Source organism: Homarus americanus, unplaced genomic scaffold (assembly GCF_018991925.1).
Source record: "Homarus americanus isolate GMGI-L3 unplaced genomic scaffold, GMGI_Hamer_2.0 scaffold24260, whole genome shotgun sequence".
NCBI lineage: Eukaryota > Metazoa > Arthropoda > Malacostraca > Decapoda > Nephropidae > Homarus > Homarus americanus.
In genome coordinates this window covers 3,410,683-3,437,637 of record NW_024721079.1, presented here as the reverse complement: position 1 = coordinate 3,437,637, position 26,955 = coordinate 3,410,683, and the positions used below count along the sequence as shown (strand labels likewise).

Genomic DNA, 26,955 nt, shown 5'->3' with positions numbered 1-26,955 from the left:
TGTATATGAGATAGGATACGCCGTTTCTTATTCAGAGGTTTAAGGAAAAAATATCGTTTCCATATTCTAGGCCTGAGGTAGTCAATGTTTCTGTTAGGGTGTCTTACTTTTATAACAACAGCTGTGGGTGTGTTATTAAAATTAAGTAGGGTGGGGCTCAGGCACGTCTGAACTGCTCAGGCGCTGCACACACACATACATGTGCGCGCGCGCACGGAAAAGTAAAACAGAAGTAAAACAAGGAAAAGTTTAAAACGTAAAGCAACTGATCATCACCACGCCAACACACAATACCTTCTCTGTAACACACTGGTGCAACACTCACTCCTAAAAAAGTCAGAAACTGCACAATGTAATCACGACCTCTGGGTAGTTACGTGTGCAGGATGACAGGACGTCTTCACAGCTGGACAATGGAGGTCAGGTCACGTAAGGTCTGTTAGGTCAGTTTAATGATGGCAACGAGGGGATATATTGTGACGTGACCCACTGATAACGAAGGTCAGGTCAAGTCGTATTCAGTCACGGGTAAATAATGGTATTGAAGGCAGTCATGCTTGTGCCTTCGTTCACTGACACATTCACCCAGTTCATTTTTTTCCCGAAGATGTTTCCCCAAATTTTGAAAACTGTTCTTTTGGTGTCGTTCGGTACAGGTTGTGTTCTGTACAGTCTCGTTTCTTTATACAGTAATTAATGTATTTTTTAACACGTAACTGAGAATGGAAGATCACATCTAACTGGCTGACGAAAAGTTCACAACCAAAATGATGTTGAAATTACACTTAAGACATTACTACGGTATATCAAGGTACGTTCCCTACTCCCTAGATAAGAGGAAAAAATACCTTATGACTCTTTGAAAATCCAGGCTATAGTTTTAGTATTCTCAAACATTGCCGAGGCATTTTCCCCAATGAATGGAATAGAGAACGCATGTATTTAAGGTAGAGTCTTGGGGCAATTTTGACACCTTTTCTGGCCAATTAGACACGTTCTCACACTTCGAAATGACATAACGCAGGATCAATTGAGAATCCATCGTTCTATCAGTATCTTAAGCGGGCCAGTTAGATGTAGTCTCTCATTTCCAGTTCAGGGTAAAAATTCATCGTAGGATTTTATATGAGACTGTGAACCGCACGTACGGTAAAATAATCCCGTCGGGGGGTGTTGTGGTAGCGCGAGCGGGCGGCGAGACGGCACTGAGAGAAAGAGAGAGAGAGACAGACGGACAAACAGGCAGGAGAACCGACCTACCCGCACCACACTCACCAGCATGACTGACGCCCTTCCTACTGTGTCTGCCCACCACACCTCCCTTCCCACAGCCGCCCGCCGCCCACCACCCACCCACCTCAACCACCACCCACCCTTTCGTCCATCTGTCACACCAACCCACCGGCCCGCCGTCACACCCACCTCATTACCCAGCCATCATACATTACCAGGGATATTCACCCACCTGTTAGAATCTCCCCCAAAACGTATTAAACTCGGAATACCCACAATCCCACCCACCCACCCGCCCACCCAGAGATACCTAGCTTATCCATTCACCACCCCCACCCATTAAACCCACCCGGAGGAGTGTTTTCAGCGAGTAATGTTAATTTTTTGGACTTTTCTGGAGTGCATATTTCAATGTGTAGAAGAAGAAGAAGAAGACGAAAACAGTGAATAATAATAATACGAAGACAGAGAAGAAGAAGAAACGAATCCACCAACACTGTGAATCATGAAAAAAAATGGAAAATCGATCACAACCTTCAATAATTTCCAAGACTTAAGGTAGACTCGGACACCCTCGGTCTGGTGTTGGCGTCAGTATGGAAATAAAGTATCTCGACGCCGTCTTGGAAAGGTGTTGAAGGCACGTGGGTAACATCTGCATATTTATGAATTTACTAAAAGTGTTTGGCTTCGTATTTTTACGTGAATGGCGACTCGTTGCATATATGGTACACGATGAGAATTATTGTAACTCATATTTCATCTTTTATTTTAATTTATTATTTTTTTATTGACTCACCTGAATATTCGTCCCTTAGTTTATTTCACCTGATGATTACCCACCCTTAAGCGAACCTAACCTAACCTAACCTAACCTTACTAAACTGTAATATATTCTGAGAGGTAGGTTAGGTTAGGTTAGGTTACGTTAAGATACGCCTGACTGCTTCGTTCTGCTGTTTTACAATATGGCCGACACGAATTTTACCGAAAAAAAAATCGTAAACTTCAAACTTTAAAATATTTACATGATTTATCTTAACAAGTAGAACAACATATGTCGTAAGATGTTCGTAAGAAATACTGCCAAATGATGGGTTAAACTAGAGTGTGGATCTGATCTTCATAATGCCTTGTTTTCCGCCTCTCACCTTATAGGAACTTCGAGGTGTATCTTATTCACTAACATTTAATCTGGTTCTATGTTCAAAGTCAAGAATTATTACCAATATGTATTATAAAAATGAAAATAATAATAATAATAATAATAATAATAATAATAATAATAATAATAATAATAATAATAATAATAATATAATAATAATAATAATAATAATAATAATAATAATAATAATAATAATAATAATAGTAATAATAATTCCTTGTCTCTTCTTTCCTCCTTTATTTTTTTTTTACCCTTTATCTCCTAATCGTTAGTAATTCCTTTTCCTTATTATCATTTTTGTATTAGTGGTAGTTGAAAACATTTAGGGTATGGGACAGTGGGTAAGAGGAACTAGAGCGTGGGCAATGGGCAAGAAGACTGAAGAGTATGGGACAGTGGGTAAGAGGAACTAGAGCGTGGGCAATGGACAAGAAGATTCAGTATATACACAGCGGATGATAACAAAAACCTGAAGTATAAGGCATGGGTATTAAACGTGGGGATAGTATGGGCAAGAGAACCTAGGCCATTCGAACTCAGGCAGCAGGTAAGGCAGGGCGTGGGGGTGGAGTGGCGTAGGTGAGGGGGGCGCGAGGTGGAGGAGAAGGTGGCGTGGTGTATAAGTGAGGGCGCGAGGTGGAGGAGAAGGTGGCGTGGTATGTAGGTGAGGGCGCGAGGTGGTGGAGAAGGTGGCGTGGTATGTAGGTGAGGGCGCGAGGTGGTGGAGAAGGTGGCGTGGTATGTAGGTGAGGGCGCGAGGTGGTGGAGAAGGTGGCGTGATTGTGGGGAGTGAGCGAGAGGTGGTGAAAGGTGGCGTGGTATGTAGGTGAGGGCGCGAGGTGGTGGAGAAGGTGGCGTGGTATGTAGGTGAGGGCGCGAGGTGGTGGAGAAGGTGGCGTGGTATGTAGGTGAGGGCGCGAGGTGGTGGAGAAGGTGGCGTGGTGTGTAGGTAGTGGGTGTGGATGGTGATAGCCCCAGGAAAGTAGAATCATGAATTATATACCACAGGCAGACAGAGAGACAGACAGATGGTGAAACGGCCAGATAGACAAAGGGACGGACAGAAAGACAGACAGATAGCAGGAAGGTATGAGAACCAAGATCTTGAATAGTAAATTTTAACTCCTTAAAATTTTCTTCATATTTTAGGAACTTTGGTATGGTCTCATGTGAACTTAACCTATCTCCACGCAGCATTAAATATACCTGCAGTATCTTGACGTAGCACTGAAAACCTATCCTGATGTAGCACTAAATTTCTATATAGTATCTTAATGCATCACTAAGTACCTATCCTAACTTAATAACAATATTCTTGTCGTAAATGAATAATTATTGTTGTGCTCCCCAAAAATACATACTAATCGTCCATTGTTTATGATGAATGATTAGGTAGAAAACTTACAGAGGATTGGAGGAGATTAGGGACCTTAGAGAGCCGCAGCTTACCTACGTCAACACCAACAAACTCAACACAACAGTCAGCGATAGTGACGGTATACTGATGTCTAGGGTATGTGTGATCGCTGCCGCAGGGAAGGTTCAACACTGCAAATTTTCGCCCGCCCTGCATATTTCTCTATGCAAACTGCTCGACTAACGGGTCTGCCTGAACCATCATGAGTGGTATACGACCCGTGGGCGGTGAAGCACCCATCCACGCACTCTCAACCAGGGTCACTCAGGCACTCTCAAAGTCTCGTGCTCTTATTCTATATAAATACTTTAACTAACATGATAGATTCTTAGAGGTTCGTCCATGTTATTTTTTTTTTGCCACATAACAACCTTAAGCTAATTCAGCAGCTAATATATACTTAGTAATTTCTCCTCCTAGTTTAGCAAAGCTGTATTCTCCAAGGCTACTTTGTTACTGCATCTTTAAGTGAGTTAGTTACATACCCTGTCATATGGTCATTTAAGGTGGAAAATATAACATATTAAACTTTTGAGAACCGATCATTACATCGTAGCTCCTTACCTCACCAGCTTGTGGGGAAAATGTTGATATACGAGCCAGTTAGATGCCCTCTCAGGTCACCAACTAACGAGTAAACTTTCACTTACGAACCTTTGAAAATCGGGACTTGGAGTACACCAGATTGAACCCTAAAATAATGGGGCCACGTCAAGTGTATTTTTAGACCAGAGGCGAGTGTAATTAAAAACACATCCGTTATGTTACCAAGGACGCGTAGTGTAATGTACCCATGACGGGCAGTTGGGGTGAAGAAGGGAAGGGGAGAGTGAGGGGGGCTGGAGGTGGAAGGGGGGAGTGGATGATGTGGATAGGAAGTGGGGGGAGGTCGAGAGGTAGGTGGGAGGGGGAGAATAGATAGGGATAGATGGATATAAAGGTTAATAAATTGATAAAGAGAGAACAGAAAAGAATGAGAGAGAGAGAGAGGGAGAGTTAGCTGCTCCATGATGGGGTGGGGAGGTAGAAGAGAAGAGTAGGAGGCACAGTATCAAGTATCCCCCTGGAGGGAAGATGCAGGTGATGGCAGCTTTAATAATAGCGCCCTGCACTACACTAACATTCTGAATAAACTACCCTCTCTGGGGGGGGGGGGGGTCAAAGATCACGCCTCATAGTGATAATAATAATAACAGTGTAAGATAAATAGGAGGTTTTGATAATGATAATGATTGCAATGATAATGGTGCTGTTTGATAATAATAATAATAATAATGATGATTTTAGCAATATTAAGTTTGAAAGTGATGATAATAACGTCGAGTTTAACATTAATGCTACTACTACTAATAATAATAATAGTAATAATAATAATATTAACAACCACAACTCTCCCATACTCACACACAACCAAATCATCACAACATAACGCTCCTCTTTTGTTTTCAATCTAAAGCTCACTGTACTATATTGTCCAACATGTACATTTACTTGTTGCCAAGATAAAAGCATACATGAATGATATTATATGTATCACTTCAAAGCAAGCACGGCAGGTTAATTAAGACTAGGTGTGTGTCCGACAGGTGTGTATCTGATAGGTGTGTCCTTGACGGGTAAACGGAAGCAAGATGCAAATGTGACGACGAATAAAGAGGAGTTTAAGATCGTGTTAGTGTCCCCAGAGTTGACATAATGTGTGTGTGTGTGTGTGTGTGTGTGTGTGTGTGTGTGTGTGTGTGTGTGTCGCTCTCTGACAAGTAAAAACCATTGACAATTGGTTTTTGGAGGCGTCTGTAAATTGGTTTCTCAAGCAACAGTACAAGAAAAACGATAAGAATGTAGATAGCAACAGGAGGTGAGAGCCGTTAATAGTAGTAGGTGAAGTAAGTAACAGGAGTTAAGAACCATTAACAGCAACAGGTGAAGTAAGCAACAGGAGGTCAAAACCATTAACATCAACAGGTGAAGTAAGCAACAGGTCAGAATCATTACCATCAGGTGCAGTAAACAACAGGGGGACGGGACCATTACAGCTTCTACGAGTCTACATGATGATCACGTATTTGAACCAGACCGAAGACTCGTACTTTGCATAACTCGGTGCGTGCTGAGGGAAGGACCTGATGTTCATACGTAATTACTGTAACTGTGTACGTATCTGAATCTTAAATACCTAAGTTTGTATACACATTGACTACGTATTATATGTATAGATTAATACATTTAGTGATACAAATGGAATCTCTTGTCAGTATGTATGTTACGTTGCCAAAAGTCGCCACCATTCATCACCACAATAATAATGACATTGTGTAAGTCGGCCCTGCAAAGGTGTCCATCCCTCATTCACCGGACAGCTGGTCCATCCGGATAAGGAGGCACCGATAACACCGACTTTAACACCGGATTAGAGGGACGGTAATAACTCCCTGACAGTCTGGTTATATACCGTTGATCATGAGATACTAAGTAATATTAACAAGACAATGGTGGGTGGATGGTGTTGGTGGTGACGTAGACGACGCCTAGTCAGCTCATCTCTGTTTACCTCATGGTTATGTGGCTACCTGTATTATTTTCTTCACTATTTGTATTATTTTCTTTACTTTATTTTTTCTAAGTTTATCGTTGTTTTTATTGTTATTCATTAGCATTGTTACGAGTATATCTTATTTTTTTTATAAGATGGTTGGGGGAGATTAACATGACACACACACACACACACAGAGTGGGGCTGCCGAGACTGTTCCCTTGTTCAAGTAGAGCCTGTCTTGCCCTTTATAGAAGATAAGACCATTACTTTATGGACGTTGGAGGTGCTTGTGTGACCCTGCACTTAGAGAGCTGCAGGGTTACATTTGGAAGACGACACATGTACTGAGATGGAGTTAGACTGCAGCTAGGCACGAGGAACAGAAGCTAAAAGGCAGGAGAGGTGGGTGTTGGTGTCAATGGCGTCTCGACAGTGCCCTGTTGTAGCCAAGTAGAGCGTCTGGGATATAAAGAGGCGTGATAAGGTGGTTAGAGTTTCGTGTGATCTCTGACCATCAAGGTAACGGTGGAATAAGGGAAGGAGGAACACCTGAGTGACGGAAGGGTGCTGGAGATGAAAGCTCGACCACTGATAAGCCGTCAAGGAGAATTAAGGAAATTTAGGGTGTAACTTTCCCAAATGTGAAAATAGAAGAAGGCTTTAGTAAGAGTGTGTAGGTGTTGATAGGGAGAGAGAGAGAGAGAGAGAGAGAGAGAGAGAGAGAGAGAGAGAGAGAGAGATGAGCTAATTAAAAAACTTGAGTGAGCTAACTTTTTCGAAGCATTATGTTTACCCTATCATGCTGAAGTGAGGAGGAGGAAGAGGAATAAGTATAATGTCGCTAAAGACGGGGAGGTGAGTGTTGAAAATATTGCCTTTGTTGTGAGAGATGGTTTGACTTAAGGATATATAGAGAATTAACGCTTCACGGATATATAATGAGAGTGAGATCAGACTTGAGGGTGAGACTTAAGTGGAGGAATGGCTGATTAGAACGATGGAGGAGATTGTATAGAATGATGTAGCTCACTTATGACCTAAAACAGTCTTAACTTATTGACAATCATAAGTAGAAAGTTGATGAGGTGAGAATAGACACCTGAAGGACTTTTGCATAGATTGAGTTGCATAAATAAAAAAAAAAAACCTGATTTTATGTTTGAGAATAAGGTTAACGCTTCTCGGGACGACGAAGATATAATTTGTTTTAGTAAGATCTATAACCATGAAGATTACTCAGATAAAGTCTATGTGTCTAAAGTTAGATGGAGGAAAAAAAAAACACGTTGTACCTTATGTTTACAGATGGTTTGTGTACACGTGGGTACCTGCAGGCGACCGAGGCATCGTGAAGGGAACCAAAATAATCCCCTCCCTTGTGTACTTCATTTTTTCCTCAGCTGATTCAATGTAAACACAAGCAGTGACCCATACAAGGACAATCTTCTAAATCTATTCTTATGGACCGTGAGTAGCTAGAATGTATCTCGTCATCACGGAGGCGGTGGTACTTGTAGCTCGTCACTGTTGGATAGATGGACTCTCATGGGGGTGGTCAAACACGGTCAGGGGTTATTACTTCTTCTCCGTGTTGAACATCGTCAGGGAGGTGTTCAGCGATATTGTACAAGTTGTGTGAACCACGCCCATCTCTCTCTCTCTCTCTCTCTCTCTCTCAACGCATGACTGGCTCACATGGGGGTAATCATCAACGCTACGTTTACATACATGGAGAATTGGTTTGGTCAAGATCGAGGACCCTCTCTACCCTGCACCTCCCCCACCCTCTCCTCTACCCTGCACCTCCATCCCCTCCTCTACCCTGCACCTCCCCTTCTCTACCCTGCACCTCCCCCACCCTCTCCTCTACCCTGCACCTCCATCCCCTTCTCTACCCTGCACCTCCATCCCTCCTCTGCCTGCACCTCCTCCCCTCCCCACCCTGCACCTCCATCCCTCCTCTACCCTGCACCTCCCCTTCTCTACCCTGCCCCTACCCTGCACCTCCATCCTCACCTCTACCCTGCACCTCCTTCTTCTACCCTGCACCTCCCCTCTCTACCCTGCATCTCCGTCATCCCTCCTCTACCCTGCACCTCACCCTGCACCTCCCTTCTCACCCTGCACCTCCCTCTACCCTACCCTGCACCTCCCTCTATGCACCTCCATCCCTCCTCCTACCCTGCACCTCCCTTCTCTACCTTTGCACCTCCCCCTACCCTGCACCTCCATCCCTCCTCCTACCCTGCACCTCCCTTCTCTCCCTGCACCTCCCTCTACCCTGCACCTCCATCCCTGCACCTCCATCCCTCCCCCCTGCACCTCCCCTTCTCTACCCCTGCACCTCCCCTCTACCCTGCACCTCCATCCCCTCCTCTACCCTGCACCTCCATCCTCCCTCTACCCTGCACCTCCCTTCTCTACCCTGCACCTCCCTCTACCCTGCACTCATCCTCCTCCTACCCTGCACCTCCACCCTGCACCTCCATCCCTCCTTACCCCCTGCATCCATCCCCACCCTGCACCTCCACTCCCTGCCACCCTGTCGTGCCAGACTCTCCTACTTGTACCAACAATCACGCCCCGATCGAAATTTGTTCTTCGCTGATAGAACAACAACGTATGTTTAGTGATGTTTTTTCTCTCGTAGAACAACACCATGTAAGTACTAAAATAACACATAGATATAACTGATGTTTGTTCTTCACTGATAGAACAAGGTAACATTAGTATTTGTTCTTCACTGATTGAACAAGGTAACATTAGTATTTGTTCTTCACTGATAGAACAAAGTATGTAACATCAGTACCTGTTTTTCGCTCATAGAACAACGGAATATTAGTACTCAAATAACACAGAACAAAGTGAAGTTTGTTCTTGGCTAGAAGAACACCAACGTAACATTAGTTTTCAAATAACACAGAATTAAATGAAACTTCTTCACTGATTGAATAACAGAATTTTCTAACCAAGAAAGTTCATATAAATAATTTTCTCTGGTTTAGCCAAGAAGGAAACCGTGCTTGGGGGATAAAGGTTTGTCCCAGGGAGTTACATACTAAATTAAACAGTGGATGAGGGAGAAGGAAGTGGTAGTACTGGTGGTGGTAGGAGGAAGAGGATGTGGTGGTGAGGGCAGGAGGAGAAGATGGTGGTAGAAGAAAGAAGGAGACGGAGGGAAGAGAAGGAGGAAGGAGGTGGTAGTGTAAGGAGGAGGAGGGTTAGGGTATAAGGCTATCAACAACATGAACCAGTCGTTAATCCCAGATCGACGTTTAATTCATGTGTGTCCTTCTTTGGTGGTGGTGGAGGTCTCTCTCTCTCTCTTTCTCTTTCTCTCTCCTACCAAGAGACTGGTTTTACAAAAAAAAATGAATGCTTGACTGAACATAGGAAGAGGACCACGGGGACACGTAGAAGAGGAAGAGGAGGAGTACGGAGGAAGAACACACTGGGGACGCAAGGAGGAGTATCAGGACTGACTAGGACCATGGGGTGTGGACCACAGCGTGCAAAGTGGTCCCTTCGCCGTGGTCCTCACAGGCTGAGGCACCACCCTAATACTGCGGCGATGAATTTCTGTGGCGTCGAGATCCTGTTAGCCATTGTGGACTTTTTTTTTGGAAGAACATAAAACGGTCTCTCCTACATCACGATAATTTCAGTGGTGTCTGAATCTTAGTCCAGCAGAGTTATAGGGACGATGTTAATAGATTGAATAAAAATATTTTCGATTAGTTACCTATAATTTCAGTGGCGCGGGGAACCTTTGAATCTTAATGGACATGGACAGGTCGTGAATACTGTGAATAATATACGATCTCTTAGTTTTTGATAATTTCAGTGGAGTTTGGAACCCGCGGAACAAACCTGTAGTTACCTCCTTATAAACCAGGATTTACTTCACTCTGTATAGCTGGGGGTTATGGCCGATACCGCACCGCTCCGATTCTCAAAGATGTGTATATGTTGCCCTGCCATTCCCTTCACTCCCACCTTCCCGTATATGGAGATATAGAACGAATTTATCTGGTTCACTCAACTCCATGACAAAAGAAACCGGCGGTAAAATAATATCGTAAGTGTAACGGGAATGTAATATAACTGGGTGTGTTCTCCCTTCTCTTACCAGGTGAAAGAGAAAAAAAATAACACTCGAGTATTTCTGAATCCGAGTCCAGGGTGATAAGGCAAGGTATCAAGAGGCTCAAGTAGTCTAAAGTGCTGAGTCTATGCCATTTGGGATGTCATTTTTGTGTTTGTAGTGTACAGTACGTGAGCCAATGCATTCATATGTCTCCAAATATTGGGAAAATTCTACCTCTGATGATCTGTTTCAGAGGTTTGACATTGAGGGGATGAGATGGCCGAGTTGGCACAGTGTTCGTCTACTGTTTTAAGGATCACTGGTTCGCTCCCATGATATCTGCAGTTCCCACAAATATACACCATATTGTTCCCTAGATTACACCGGCGGGTCTTAAAAATAACTTATCACTAAAAAAGGTGAATTTTATGAATAATGTGATGTTTTCAGTTCATATTTCACCCATTCAAAAAATCATATAAAGAACATTACATTTTGTTTAACGTATCTCCAGAGAACCTTAAGTTTTATTTATTATGAGTATGTCTGTCGTATCTCATCCTGGGGAAAAAACGAAAGGGGAAAATATATGTAAGAAAGAGAGAAAAAAACGAATATTAAAAAGGAAGAAAGGAAACTGGTGCTATAGCTGGCAACCCTTCCGAGATGTAACCAAAAATTACAGTTTTCTATTATTATTTATTATCGTATGGCGAGACAAATTAGATTATAATGCATGGTTGCCGTATATAATAGTTACATGGGAAAGCTCATTTGCATACTCACGAGATTTATGATGCTAGTAGCACATGAGGTGAGGGCAATCTTTTTCGGAGTGAGAGTTGTGAACTTTTGGAACAATCTGCCAGAAAGTGTTGTGACGGCACCGAGTGTGAGCTCTTTCAAGACCAGATTTGACCAACACTGGAGCAGGTTCAGGTACATTCAGGAGCCGGTGCATGCCCAGTACTTTGCCAACAGTGCGTAACAAAGACGTGACCGATCGCCCAAGCGGCTAACGAGCCGATCAGTGGTGAAGAGGATAAAAGTATATGGACAAGTAGCAACCTCCCCCAAGTAGTGTTGTCAGATGTCTTGAGTTTTGTTAATGTTTTGTGGTATCGATTAATTTTGCCATATGTATACTGTACATAATTATTTGATATAATTTTGAGGATATGGTTAGAGTCATTTTTTATTATAATTTACGACTAAGATGAGGTTCAATGTGTGTGTGCCGTTGTTTGATTCTTCGGGGATGTTTACATATGGACCCTCTGAGTGAGAGTATGAAATAGGGAGAGATAAAATTATTGGAAACACTGATCTACTTCCTGTTGTATTTTCATGTTAGACACCATTACTTATAACACTTCTCTTACCCAGGTTGCTAAGATATAGGACCAAGTGACATACTGTTGAACACATAATTATATACAGTAAATCTCAAGGAAAAACTCCAGGGTACACTTCATAGCTGATGCGACTATGTTTATAAGTGCTTACCTGTGTGATGATGAGTGAGGCTGCTCCCTCTCACACAACACTACACCTGTCTACTACTATACAGACATGCAGGTGAGGAAAGGCTACACAATAATAAGAAGAAGATGAAGAAGAAACATAATGGTTAAAGGCGTTCAAGGATAAAGATGTCATTTAAAGCGTGTATATTAAAAGAAATGTAATTATCTGTAGGCAGAATCTTCCTAGTGGTAATGTATACATCAGAACGTGAGTAAAAAATAAATTCACACTTACCAGAATCCTCAACAGCGGCGTAGCTCCAGCCTTCTTCAGGATTACCAGAGGCGTCATGCAGGAAACTCCACGGCACATCCTTCTCTTGCTCCTCGTCCTCTGCATTCTTATCTCCGCGGGTGTGCCTCCAGGCGGGTGTAGCCTCCTCCTTTGGTCTCTCCTGTTATCGAGGAAGATCGTAACGCGAGTGGCGGGGCCGAGTAGAGTTTCCCTTATCTCAGGTGTCTGTATCCATCGTCTGAAGGATTGTCTGTGGTGGCGCTGGTTAGACAGATCGTAGTGTTGGTGAAGTTGGTAGTGTTGGTGAGGTTGGTAGTGTTGGTGAGGTTGGTAGTGTTGGTGAGGTTGGTAGTGTTGGTGAAGTTGGTAGTGTTGGTGAGATTGGTAGTGTTGGTGAAGTTGGTAGTGTTGGTGAAGTTGGTAGTGCTGGTGAGGTTGGTAGTGTTGGTGAGGTAGTGGGTAGGTGGTTGTTGTGAAGTGGTGTGGTGTTGGTGGGGTTGGTAGTGTTGGTGAGGTTGGTAGTGTTGGTGAGGTTGGTAGTGTTGGTGAGATTGGTAGTGTTGGTGAGGTTGGTAGTGTTGGTGAGGTTGGTAGTGTTGGTGAGATTGGTAGTGTTGGTGAGATTGGTAGTGTTGGTGAGGTTGGTAGTGTTGGTGAGGTTGGTGGTGATGGAGAGGCTGGCGGTGTTAAGAAGGCTAGTGGTGTTGTTGTTGGTGAGAACAGTGACAATGGTGGTAGTCAGGCTGGGGGTACTAGTAACTCTGCTGGTGGTGGTGGTTGTGGTGTTGCAGAGACTGATAGTGGTGGTGGTGTTGTCGACGTTCGTGGTGAGACACTCTAGACCACTGATGCCCACACTTCTGATGACGCCTCTTATTTATCATCTTGAGGGATCTAGGCAAGTGGGTTCTGTGTCTGAGCCTCCCGTGTTGTATGTCATCGCGTTGCATCACTAGCTTGAACTCCTGTCTATATTGTTTCCTCTTCCTGAGAAAGCTGTGTGAATAGTCCTTGCTCTGGTCTCTGTAGCCACTCTTACTTGTGACCTCTAAGACAGACTGAGAAACGTGAGCATTTTTCTCTCGTTCGAGGTATGATAAAGGCAGTTTTTCTCCATTTTCTCAGAACTTGGAGGTAAAGTGGTGGCACGTTGAAAGGTAATATTATGATGAAGAGAAAAGTTTTCTTTGTGCTCCAAACTTTCCTTTAGTTTCGCGTTAACAGGTCTCCGTTTTCTTCCATGTGTCCTTAGTTTATCACTGTGATACTCCTGCTCCCTGGCTTCTCTCTCCTCGTTGACCCTCCACCAACTAAACTCCCACTGTGAGCCACTTCGCATAATCTTCAGTTGTCTTTTTCTGTCATAAGTGTCTGTGGATGCTTCGTGTATTGTATTCCATTAATAGTCGCCCATACTTGGTCATATTCTTTTGTCTTCTGTCCTCTACCTCTCCACTTCTCAGAGTCTTGCTGATAACCACCAAGCACCACCCTGGCCTGTCTTTCTCTGCTATGCATATCCCAAGTATCTTCCGTTCTGACCGAGGAACCAGGGTCGCCACCTCGTATCTGTTGTGTTCCTCCGTCACCCAGTTCCTCCCTGGAGTGTGTACGGGACGTGGACCTCCCACTGTAAATTGAAGCGACAGCACTCTTATCTTCTTCACCACTAATCGGCTCATTAGCCGCTTGGGCGATCGGTCACGTCTCTGTTACTTTTCCTTTTATTTTATCCTCTTCACCAAAAGATCGGCTCGCTAGCCGCCCGGGCGATCGGTCACGTCTCTGTCACGCACTGTTGGCAAGTACTGGGCATGCACCGGCTCCTGAATGTACCTGAACCCGCTCCAGTGTTGGTCAAGTCTTGTCTTGAAAGAGCTCGCACTCGGTGCCGTCACAACACTTTCTGGTGGATTGTTCCAAGAGTTCACAACTCTCACTCCGAAAAAGTTTGCCCTCACAGTTTTGTCGACTTGCGGCTTCTTCAATCTTGAGCTGAGTAATGCCCCTTGAGATGCTTATACACCTCAATTAGGTCACCCCTTACCCGTCTGTAGTATAAGCTGGCAAGTTCAGGCGCTCCAATCTCTCAGGGTAGCTGAGATGGCGAAGTGCAGGCACCAGTCTGGTGGCCCTCCTTTGAACTGAAAGGAAGGGGCAAGTAGATACACACAGCCACCAATGCTTTATGTTTATACTTACGATCAGGAGAATTTCGCCCTAAGACTTACTTTATATTTCTACATCACATACATCTGCTATATTTTTATAATAGTCTCTCAAAGTTAAGAATAAGTGACTCATGCCAGTGATTGTCTGCCTACTGCTTGAAGTTCTTTCTAATATATTTGTTCTCCATGAAACACAGCATGATTCACACTTCAGAATAATTGTGCATTTTTTAATGGAATTGGATATTGGTCTTAAGATACAAGTAAACCTTTGATAATACTTACGTTTTACGTCGGAGCTGGAATGAAAACACCATTGTTTCCCCTATAATCAACACTAGAAGCATCACAGAAAATTTACATCTGTATAACATTTTCTGTTCTTTTTGTACCGTATACTATTGTATTTTATAGTAATTATGACCTAGTGACCTGGTCAATCGTTTGATTACGATTCTCAGAATTGGATCATTATCCCCAGCTCTCATTTCAATAACATTCTTAATATAGAATTATCAGTACAGAGACATTCATAGATGCAAGTGCAGATACAGATGCAAGTACTGTACACATAAAGAAACTAGTACAGTACAAGTGTAGATATAAATGCAGGTTATAATTACAATTACAGGTACAAATAATAAAAGTACTGTATAGGTACAGAAGATACAAGTAAAATCACAGATATTTTACCAGTACACAAAGACTGCTCAGGATCACTATACTGTACAGTGCAGTATAACGTCACATTATCTTGCGCACATCCAAAAAGAAGTACGCATTAATTTTCACTCAGACTAACGTTCAATATAAAATTAAGAGAGGCTGTTTCTTTTAGTGTTGCATCAAGATTTTATCCTAAGACACACACAAACCACACTACACAAGTATTCACTGCCATATGTCATGTATCATCTTGGTCAACACGGTATAATTAACTCCTAGGTAAGATTTTTTTGGCAACACGGGAAATAAAGGGGAAAGGTGGGTCATTGTCGAATATATTGTCATTAAATGCACGACAAGCTTATAGTTTAGAATTTACGATCGAGTAGATAGTCGATTGTATGGTATAGAAGACAGGTTAATCTAGATAATTGAATGTATGGTCGCAATTGACCGGCTCGTTAGTCGCTTGGGCGGTCGGTCATTCTCTGTTACACACTTTTGGCAAGTACAGAGCATGCACTGGTTTCAGAATGTATTGGTATACCTGCGCCAGTGTTGGTCAAGTCTGGCCTTAAATGAGCTCCCACTAGGTGCCGTCACAACATTCTCTGGCAGGTTGTTCCAAGAATTCACAACTCTCACTCTGTAAAGTTTGTCTTAACAATTTTCTGAGCTTGTGGCTTCTTCAACTTTACGCTGTGATCCCTAGTGGGGCGGGCGTTACCCCATGCCCGCCTATAGTATAAGCTAGGAAATTACAGGCGTTCTAATTTTTTCTGGGTCCAGTCTGGTGGCCCTCCTCTGGACATTTTCAGTCAATTGGTTGTCTCGATAGCATATAGAAGGGACGGATCACCTCTCTTGGGGACAGTCACCTGACTTTCCTAGTCCCAATTGGTCCCTGTTCACCTAGCAGTAAAGTAGGTACCTGTTGTAAATCGAAAGTTGCGAATTCGTATTCCGGGAAAGTTGTTGGAGCTTCCAATAACTTGATGACAAAAACGATTGACTCTTCAGGCTTCTACGCCCTTGACCCTTCAGGCTTCTACGCCCTTAACTCATGAGACATAAAGGCAAGCATGAACTAGCATGCTTCCCTGTTGGGCGCTGTAAGCGCTTCTGCGCTTCACCTGACTTCTACAACTAGCGCCTCCTTCGTTGCCTAGTGGTGGGAGGACACGCCATGGTTGTGGCAATAATCTGGGGTCAAATGTGAGACTGTCGGTGGGTGTGAGGTGTAAGGTTCAGGGGGCCAGTCGTGGCGTGACCACATAAGGGGACAGACGTGCCCATAGGTGCTCTTGACTTCTCGATCGTCCCACGAAGGTCCCCTCAGCCGGCAAGTTTTTGCCACCTTGGGGGGGCGACATAAACGTCCCAGAAGAGTCTCTCTCATGGACGCAGACATCTCTGATACGGATGCCATCGCCAACTCGCCTGGTCATACTGAATCCAACACCCTTCGAGAGTGGGTTCGGTGTTGACACGATGATGGTGTGTGTGTGTAAAGAATACGTTTATAGTGGCCCGTTATAATTTTGAAATTTTCTAAAGCAATATCTAACATTATCACTAGTCCATATTTTTTGTTCAGATATCTAAATATATTTGAAATTATATATCATTCCACCAGTATATATTTTTTCGGGAATATAAAAAAGAATCACTCAGAATGTCTTAAAGGGATTACACTGTATATTGGAGACCCAGTTCATGACATAGGTCGTGCAACACATTCACGGATCACCAAACATATTTACAGGACACCAAAGACATTCTCAAGTCACCAAAACACACACACACAGAGGTCGCCAAACATATTCAGAGATCACCAAATATACTCACAGGCCGACAAACGCCTAGGTCGCCAAAGGGACCCATAGATTCCTAAATACTCTCACATCACCACACTCGCGAGTCAACACACTGACAGGTCAACAGACGCATAGGTGAGGATGAACGTCAGGAGTAGGGCATTCAGATTACTGCCATACAGAATCTCCCCACTCAATACTCTGACCGCTACTATTGATTATATACGTTATCGACATAAATATAGGGGTTGACAGCAACATAAGTAAATTTGTTGACTAAACAAAAATAGGTCTTTAACGTATAATTTTTTTTAAGTGATGTGGTTAAAGATACTATGGCAAAGGTGCTTAGAACATAAAATCCGGAGCAAATGCGTAGCAATGGTTTTAAATTATATAAATTTTTAGTAATGAAGGATTTCGGCAGGCAGTTGATTCGAAATAGAGTTGTGAATAACTGGAACACATTACTAAACACCATCATTAATTCGATAACATACACACACACACACACACACACACACACACACACACACACACACACACATATATATATATATATATATATATATATATATATATATATATATATATATATATATATATATATATATCTTGATAAAATCACACGGAAAGGGAAACAACGAAGCACCTTAACTTTCGTCTTTGTTCTTTATACCAAGATTTATCTTATCCACGTTTTCATTTGGATCTACATGAAATATATATATATATATATATATATATATATATATATATATATATATATATATATATATATATATATATATATATATATAAGTGGTGAAATGATAAATAATGAGTGGCAATGGGTTGGATATAAACTTGACTGCCTAGACTGGGCCAATAGGTCTGTTGCAGTTTTCTTCATTTTGATGTTCTTACGTAAAGAGGTTATCAGTACTAAACGAACTGTCAGGGTTTACTTCTTTGGAAACATAAGAGACTTTTTATATCTCATAATTTTTTGGATGCTGTTGGGATAGTGTATGTGCTGACCTTGTCACGCACTTAAAGACCTTAGTTGATGAAGTGCAGTTCTAACAACAGCTATAACAACAACATGGAAAATGAGTCGTGAACTCGTTGATAACTTGCCAGAGAATGTTGTGGCAGCGTCAAGTAAGGTTTTATTAAGTCCAGATTTAAACAATACCGGCACCTGTATTATTCAGGTGTACATTCAAAAGCCTATGCATGTCAAGTATTTACTAAAAATATGTAAGCTGACAAGTGGAGAGAGAATAAGCAAACACATAACTAAAATTGTAATCGGAAATTGTAAGGTAACTCAGGTAAGGTTAGGTAGGTTTAGGTGTACTTAGACTTAAAGGTACACTCACACACCTGAGTATTCCCTTACATCTTCGTCAGCATAAATACAATTCAGATTCAAATTTGTCTCTTAATATTATTTATTGAACACAAGCTTTCCGTGTATACCTAAGTACAGCTGACAACATTTTATATAAGATGCACCGTGATTGAAGAAAAAGAACTTACTATTTTCTTCTTACATTTTATGGTAGACCACAACAAATTGAGCGAGAGACATAGGATTGAACACATCGTATGCAATAATACTGCATACGATGTGCTCAATGTACCACTATAGGAACCAGTAGCCCAGTACTAGCACCTACTCTCCTGACATGACAGCTGTCAACACTAGATCTCCTGTGTCCCTCATCCTCTCAGTCTTCGCTAATCATCATTAGAGAAATATATCAATAGATCTTAATATTCTGTACTCCAAGTTTCTTTTGTTTTCCAGCCCAACCACTAATAATATGTACGTTTAAGATAGCTAATGCCTCGTCTATATAAGGTATCCTAATATGTGTGTTTTCGGGGAAGTGTATTTACTTCATTAGAGGAGACAGTTGATGGGATGTAAGTTTCATGTCACACAAACAGCTTGCTTTCAACGCGGTCCAAAAACCAGCAACCCACTTTCAATCACTCAATCACTACACTCTTAACGTTTTCGAATTGTTTTTATCAATCCTCCGAGATCTTGCATCTCTCTGGGGACTCAATTTAATTCATTCATCCAAGTCTCTGTTTTCCCCTGGCTCTCCTACCCCAAATTATCCCCATTAACATCTGTACTATTATCCACCAATCCCTAATTATATGACCAAAGTATCAAATTTTGACCTTTTCATTATATTTCAAGTATTTTTTCTTGAAGTTTTTGCTAATCTTAGTATTTCTTCATTTGTTTTCCTGTCAGTGTAACTTATTTGTAACATTATCCTCTAGCACCAGAGGCCTCTAACCTCTTTCTGGTATTATCTGCTGAAAGTGTCCACTCTTCTGACCCATACAACAGTTCTGACTATACAGTACATAGTATTTCAGCAGCCTTTTTCTCCAATTTAAATTAATGTCCCTTTTTTATTAGGTCTTTTAAATTATTAACTGTTGTTTTTGCTTGACCTAGTCTTGTTTTGATCTCTTTTCCACTTTAGAAAATTCAGAAGTCACTCCCCGATGATTGTGGCTTAGAATGTGATTACCTGTATATGAACATGAGGCAATGTTCCTGGACCATATGAGCGGTAAGAGTGAACGATTATGTTACTTGGTGTAATCATGAGAGAGTGATATTCCGTGTAATTTATCTATTTGAAGGTTGCCTTTACGTTACTTATGACTTAATACGAAAATTTATTATAACTTGTTTTGTTGTGCCTTAACAGTCATTTTGGTATGTCACATGTAGACCATTTTCTCAAACAGTTTGTGTACTTGTGATGTGAAGAAGTATGCGAACAGAAATTACTTTTCACTGTACAAAAACCCTGAGTACAATACTGCATTAAAGAAAAAGTATTGTAATTTTCAGATGAAAAGGGGCGGTTATGTTTCTGAAGCATATACAGTATGTGTTAGTGTGCTTAGATTTTTTATCTCAAAGATTAGTTGTCAAACTGTTGATTTGGTGTGATAAATTACAGAAAATAATTTTCATTTAGTTTACTTGTGGTCGGAGTTTATTTTTATTTTTATTTTTGTTTACAGGAATGGGCTCCACCCGGGCACAGGTCACTGACCCACATCGGGGAGTGGGGGCAAAATGTAATAATAATAATAATAATAATAATAATTAGTTCAAAGTAAATAAAATTTGTAATTCAAAATACAAAATTAAAAATAAATTTATAACAATAATGCTAACAACACTAATAATAATAATAATAATACTACTACTACTAATAATAATAATAATAATAATAATAATAATAAATACAAAAATTAAAAAAAGATCAATAGTAAGAAACAATATATGTATGTTGTGCTGTCAAAGTAAGAGAAACAATTGAGACCCTGCAATTGTGTGTAAATGTGGCAGAAAGTCAGATGAGCAACCTGGGACTCGTCACAATTTTCGTGATGCCATATGGCAGCAGGGTCTACCATTATACCATAATATGCTTCTAATATCTTCCCAGCGGTAGTACCTCCCTGTTTGGTAGCTACCTATAACTTATCTCTATTATTAACAGTTACAAGTATTTCTAAACACAGTTTATGTCATTATGTAATTCGGGTTATGTCCACAAACAAGTGTGCGTGAGGGAGTCACACACACACACACTACGACGAGTTCTTGGTGGCGGTACAGTAACGCTAACTCGCTGAGCCGTGTATCCCCACCCTCCCACCTCTCCATGACCCCCACCCCCTTCTTTTCATCTCCTCCCCCCCAACATACACGCCGACGAAGTCCCGCCCAATGCCCTGCCTCCACCCTCCATATACCAGGCTCCCTCCCACCCCCTCCCCCTCCAGCCAGGGTAAGCTCACGATTGGCCAGTTGAAGCAGTTGGAGACAGACCGCCGAGTTGAGAGGGTGTATCGACGCTCATCTGTTTGTGAAAAACTTAAGGCATAATTATTTAACGATGCCTGTTTTGAGTGGATGCTGTTTCATTTTCGACCTTAAGGTGAGTAACCAATTTCTGCAGTAATTCTGTAATGTTTAACGGTTTTGTTGGTGATAGATAAGGTGATTGGTCTCCGAGCAACAGTACATTCATTACCTCTGGGCATTTAAAGGAATTTTACGTTAGTTGTTGAGTTTGTCTTGGCCTTAGCACATACTTGTAATGTGGTATATAGTAAAAGGTAACTTGAGCAATTATCGTCCAAAGCGCGGTATTGTTATGGGAACGTTGGGGCGGGAGGGCGTGGCCTACTTAGTAACATACTCTTCAAGAAGGCCTGTGAGTTGTGGCGTGGCGTGGGTCAAGGAGTGGCAACAGTCGGTTCTTCTCTGGCTTTTAGCTTTTCTCCGACGGTGATTGCTTCTCCATCAATAAGTGGATGTTGTTCTCTGGAGGGCGGCCACTGAAGTATAATGGTGGTGGCGAAGGGGATTTTTCGTCTGCCTGGCATGACGTATGGTTATCTACTCTTAGCTGTGCCACCTCTGTTCTTAACCCTTAGTTGTTGGTGAGGGCGTGGCGGCGGCGGTAAGGTTTTCTCCTCGGTGTTGGATGCTGGGAAGGATCTTGGTTGATGGAGGGTGAAGAAACTGGGCTGCCCCAGCACCACAGTAGGAGGTGCACTGCACGGTATTGTGCATTCGATCTCGGTTGTTGCTGACTTCTGCTGCATTGGTTACAGATTCTGTACCGCTTGGCTTACTGGATCCTTTTGTTGCGATATACCTCGCAGTTATATAATATGTGCATGCACGGGATTTTCCTGGAATATGTCGCACGTTAAAATGCTGTGCATGTACTATTCAACTAAGCATCGGGCCGGTAGTTTCGTTTAATTCTCTTTTATGCAGTTCGGTTTAACGCTAATTTCTATTTTGAGGAAAGTGTTACTCATTATTTCCACTCCTACAACGGTAAATATTAATGTGGATGCGAGGTTGTCTGCATGAGGCGATCAACTCGTTTAGAAGTGTAATGATATACCTTATTAATATTATATCCTGTGTTGGCTGCCTAGTGCCCTGACTGCCCAGTAACTAGTACCCTGGCTACCTATAGTACCCTGGCTGCCTATAGTTCACTATGAATTAGACTAGGTTGGGTTGTTAGGCTATAATAAGGTTGGGCTGAGTTAACTTCGTTTGTGTTGGATTAAGGATCATTAGGCTAGGGTAGGCTAAATCAGGATGCGTTGGCTTTAGATAAGGTTATGTTAGTTTAGGTAATGTTAGGTTAACCTTGGTTAGATAAGGTGAGGTTGGATTAAGTTATGTTTTATAGTTCAGTGAGCAGGTAGTCAGATGTAATCAGTAACTACGTCCTCGCCTCAGTCAACTGTTGATACACGAACGAAGAAAGGTTAATAAATACCCCACATCAATAAGTAAATAAACAGACAGTAGGAAAAGTCTCGGATGCGTCTGTTCTCTGGCAGGCAGGAATGAGGAAGGTTGGGTGAAGGTGAGGTGTGTGACCTGTGTGTGTGGGGCTGCCTTATACGGCGTGGCTGTGCTCCCCGCCCCCCGTCTTACGTCAGTCATAATCACATTAACTCAAATTTAGATATTGCTCTAAGGAAATATTTTCTCAGGAAAGTCTCGGGTGCCGAAAGAGTAGTAGATCACCTGAAGATAACTTCCCAACTCATTTCACCTGATAATTAAAACACCTTGAGAGTTAGGTTAGCATTAGTCTAGTTAATCATAGGGCTAGTTTAAGTTAGCAACAGGGGGGTTATTCTTAAGGTGAAATAAGCTGGGTGGAGGCTGATCTTCAGGTGATACGAAGTAGTTTTACCTAATGTATACAAAATGTGGCAGATGGCATTAAGGGTCTGGGTACTGATTCAGAAACGTTTGTATGATGCATATGCCTGGTAATTGAAGAGTATAAGGAAATGGGTAACAATTTGACTTAATTATTTACAAATATACGTGTAAAGTAGAGCCTCAATGTGATGTTGATGCTAGTTATTGTTGATTTACAGGTAACATGTGTCGCCAACCAGAGCATGAAGTGGCCTCTCTCTCTCTCTCTCTCTCTCTCTCTCTCTCTCTCTCTCTCTCTCTCTCTCTCTGTATGAATGTGCAGTATACATATAACTATACATGGGAGGTAAATGTTGTTTGCAGCTATTCATTAGTATGTGTTGATGCCAATATTGTTACTGACCGTTACTTCCTTCTTACCCGCAGGTCGGAACCAAGATCATCGGGATCCTCAGTTTGGTGAGTACTGTGTTCTTCATCCTCCTCCACCCAGTGTTCATCATCCTCCTCCACCCAGTGTTCATCATCCTCCTCCACCCAGTGTTCATCCTCCTCCTCCACCCAGTGTTCATCCTCCTCCTCCACCCAGTGTTCATCCTCCTCCTCCACCCAGTGTTCTTCATCCTCCTCCACCCAGTGTTCATCCTCCTCCTCCACCCAGTGTTCATCATCCTCCTCCACCCAGTGTTCTTCATCCTCCTCCACCCAGCGTTCATCATCCTCCTCCACCCAGTGTTCTTCACCCTCCCCCAGCCTGGCCAACAGTACAGCAGGTGAAAGTCAGCCACTCGTCGGGGACACAGTCAGGGCCCGGCCGTTGACCCTCACCAACCATACAGCCCACCTCGACCATACAGCCCACCTCAACCATACAGCCCACCTCGACCATACAGCCCACCGAGCCTATCAGTTGCTACTCCGAGGAAGTACAGTCAACAAAAGATGCTCTTACCCCACCCTAGGTCTTGTACTGGCAATTTTACCTGGCAATACTTGGTAAAGTAAGGCTGTATGTAAAGGTGATTGTGATTGGTGAATATATTTTTGGCTGTATCACTTTCAGGATAAGTATTAAACAATCCAAAGGTAACATTTTTATCAAACTAAACTATTCATCATTATTTTAGATCGTGAGAAGTTTCCGAACCTTCATATATTTTCTTAAATAATGAAGGAAATTATATTAATAAATTGGCAACTTAACTACAAACACAGCTGCCACAAGATTCTTGAGCTCGGGTGCTGGAAGAAAGGTCTTGACGTGTGTTTATGTGTCTGTCACCGACTCCCTCCGCCACACAGACATAAGTAGTGGTCCTTCCCTGCCGGAGGGACACGCCCCCCACCTGTTGGTGACGCCCGCAGCCTCACACCGGTCTATTTCCTGCCCTTGTTTTTTGGCGTGTGTGTGAGAGTGAGGAAGAAAATTCGTTACAGTTTTGTGAGACTGTGAGGTGCCCTCGTCTCTGTCTGTTTCTATTATATTCGTAAACACACACACGTTCACTCTAGTCAGTAATACGCTGCTTCTGGTTCCATTGAGGGTGGGAGTTTGTGAATATGGCGACTCCAGTGGCTGTTAGTACAGTAACTTTAGGGAGCATGAACCACACAGCGTGATGACTGGTGAGTACCGGTGTGTGACGCTGGAGGAGGAAGGGGAGGGGATACCCTGCTGGTGCGTGGTGCAGCAAGGCCAGCGCAGGGTGGATCAAGGGGGAGTGAAGTTAAAATTTCTGTCACGGTGTTGCAGAAAGCGTATTAAGTAGCGGTGAAGAAGCAAGTTAAAAGTACCCGCTGACAGGTCCGAGTGGGTAGTGGGTGGTGTACATACACACTAGCGTGCAGGTGACGTGCGAGGAAGGAGTATACTTGTGAACAAAAGTCCTTGTATTATGTGGAATTATTTCAAAGAACTAACTCATACTTGTGTCCGAGACTGCACCAAATCCCTGTAAATCAGTAAAGCGCCATTTGTGGCTAAAATAATAGACTCGGGCGTGTAAAAGAATTTAGTTCTAGAATCTGTTTTTTTTCTTCTAAATTTCTACCTTCACCATGCAGGGAAGATTCGTATTTTTAATTAATTCACCACACACGTATTGAGATGTGCATAGGATGATGAATCCCATGGAGTCATTAACCCAGGGAGCGATGCGTGTTAGCGGTAAGGGCCACTAAGCAGTACGAGTCATTCCTGTCCTCCATGTCTGGGGATTTTGACTTCCTGTCAGTGAGTATTCTCCAATAATTTCTGAACAACTATTCTTTTCGGGTAGACACAATGACGACTTCGAGTCTACCAAACTAAAATAAGCTGAGGACTAGTGACATCTTGTCTCAAACTTTTCCGCCAGCAGTTACGATCTGGACAGACTCCACACACTCATCCTGTCACTATATGTAATTTGCCGGCATAATTCATGGCCCATCAGGCACTTGCGTCCTAATTTGCACGAGTCAAGAAGGCAAGCATGAACTCCGCAAGCGTTCCTATTGGACGCTGTAAATGCTTTTGCGCTTTGCCTTGAGCAGGATGCAAAGGGGGCGCCCAGTAAACTAGCCCCCTCGCGGGGCAAATCTGAATGGTGCGTAAAGTGAAGGCGACCCTCAGCTACAGCGCCGCCGCTCCTAGCAAAAAGTAGAACATAATTTGGAAGTTCCCTTGTGGATATCCTGTGTGGCGCGCCTCCTACAACACTCGCATGGTGGATACCCTGTCACTGGCCGCCTTCCACATACTATGCCGTACACTGCGCCCTCCCCACATACTATGCCGTGCACTGCGCCCTCCCGACAAACTATGCCGTACACTGCGCCCTCCCCACATACTATGCCGTACACTGCGCCCTCCCCACATACTATGCCGTGCACTGCGCCCTCCCGACAAACTATGCCGTACACTGCGCCCTCCCCACATACTATGCCGTACACTGCGCCCTCCCACATACTATACTAATGCCGTACACTGCGCCCTCCCCACATACAATGCCGTACACTGCGCCCTCCCACATACAATGCCGTACACTGCACCCTCCCCACATGCCGTACACCACCCTCCCCACATGCCACTGCACCCCCACATACTATGTCGTAAACTGCGACTTCCCCACATACTATGCCGTACACTGCGCCCTCCCACATACTATGCCGTACACTGCGCCCTCCCCACATACTATGCCGTACACTGCGCCCTCATACACTATGCCGTACACTGCCCCCACACAATACGGCACCTTAGCCCACTCTCCACACAGTACACCGCACACTAGCCCGCCTTCTACACACTATGCTTCACACTAGGCGTTATATCCTTGATTTAGTCACTACTTTAGGGTGCGTTGTGTCCTGTAATTATACTCCAACTTCCTGTCGCTAATGTTTCGGTACCACTTAGCTTCCTTTTTCTTTTTTTACTGGGATTTTCCCACCCAGGCGCAGGTCACTGACCCACATCGGGGCCTGGGGTGCGAAATGCAATAATAATAATAATATTAATAATAATAATAATAATAATAATAATAATAATAATAATAATAATAATAATAATAATAATAATAATAATAATAATAAACCATAAAGAAATACAAAAATGAAAAAAAGATCAATAGTGAGAAACAATATATGTATGTTGTGTTGTCAAAGTAAGAAAAACAATTGAGACCCTGCAATTGTGTGTAAATGTGGCAGAAAGTCAGATCAGTAACCTGGGACTTGGTCACAATTTTCGTGATGCCATATGGGACTCCCTACAGACGAACAACCAGGTGTTGACCTGGTTGCTTACTGCCCGCAGGACGATACATTCTTCTCAGTATAAGTGATGAGGAATATTTATTGAGGAACTTGTCCAGTTATACCATAAAACCTTCCACTTGTTTTTCCTTGACATATGCTGCACTTGCTAGCAACACACTGAAGAGCCCTGGATGTTGATACTCTGGTCCCTGACAACCTGTTGTAGTCTCTAGCTCTGATTTATTGTGCAAAACTGAGAATGACTTCTGCGTCAGGATTTTAATTAAGCATCACCAATCTTCATTATTACCTCAATCGTCTCCATTGGGGTTCAAACATGTCCTCTTCCGTGTTGTGGAAGGTGTAGTGTAGAGAGTGCTATAACTGCCGAGTACAATAAAACAGTACCGTTCTCCTCTATGTAATTAAAAGTGTTTCAGTTTGAAACTTCGGTACCGTAGACTTGTCATGATCGGACTTAGAGCTTTTTTTAGAGTAATAATGTTCACTTTCTTAAAAAAAAAAATCAAGTTTACAAGTGCTAATTATTGAATAGTGTCAGGAGCGTAATGACAGCACGCCAGAAGCACACGTTCATCAAGGCCGAGTTATGTACACTAC

At 42.7% G+C, this 26,955-nt stretch overlaps 2 protein-coding genes across 2 annotated transcripts in view; one reads left to right on the top strand and one right to left on the bottom strand.

The window, feature by feature from the left end:
- The window catches only part of LOC121861335 (multiple epidermal growth factor-like domains protein 6), a gene marked incomplete at its 3' end in the record, with an annotated part of 50,510 nt that extends 49,223 nt beyond the window's left edge, over positions 1-1,287 (bottom strand). The window contains exon 1 of the mRNA XM_042358983.1: positions 1,257-1,287. The remainder of the gene's footprint in view (positions 1-1,256) is intronic.
- Positions 1,288-20,678: 19,391 nt separating this feature from the next.
- The window catches only part of LOC121861445, a 37,839-nt gene continuing 31,562 nt past the window's right edge, over positions 20,679-26,955 (top strand). The window contains exons 1-2 of the mRNA XM_042359179.1: positions 20,679-20,827; positions 23,023-23,055. Coding sequence (XP_042215113.1) covers positions 20,786-20,827; positions 23,023-23,055 — 75 coding nt within the window. The 5' untranslated portion in view covers positions 20,679-20,785. The remainder of the gene's footprint in view (positions 20,828-23,022; positions 23,056-26,955) is intronic.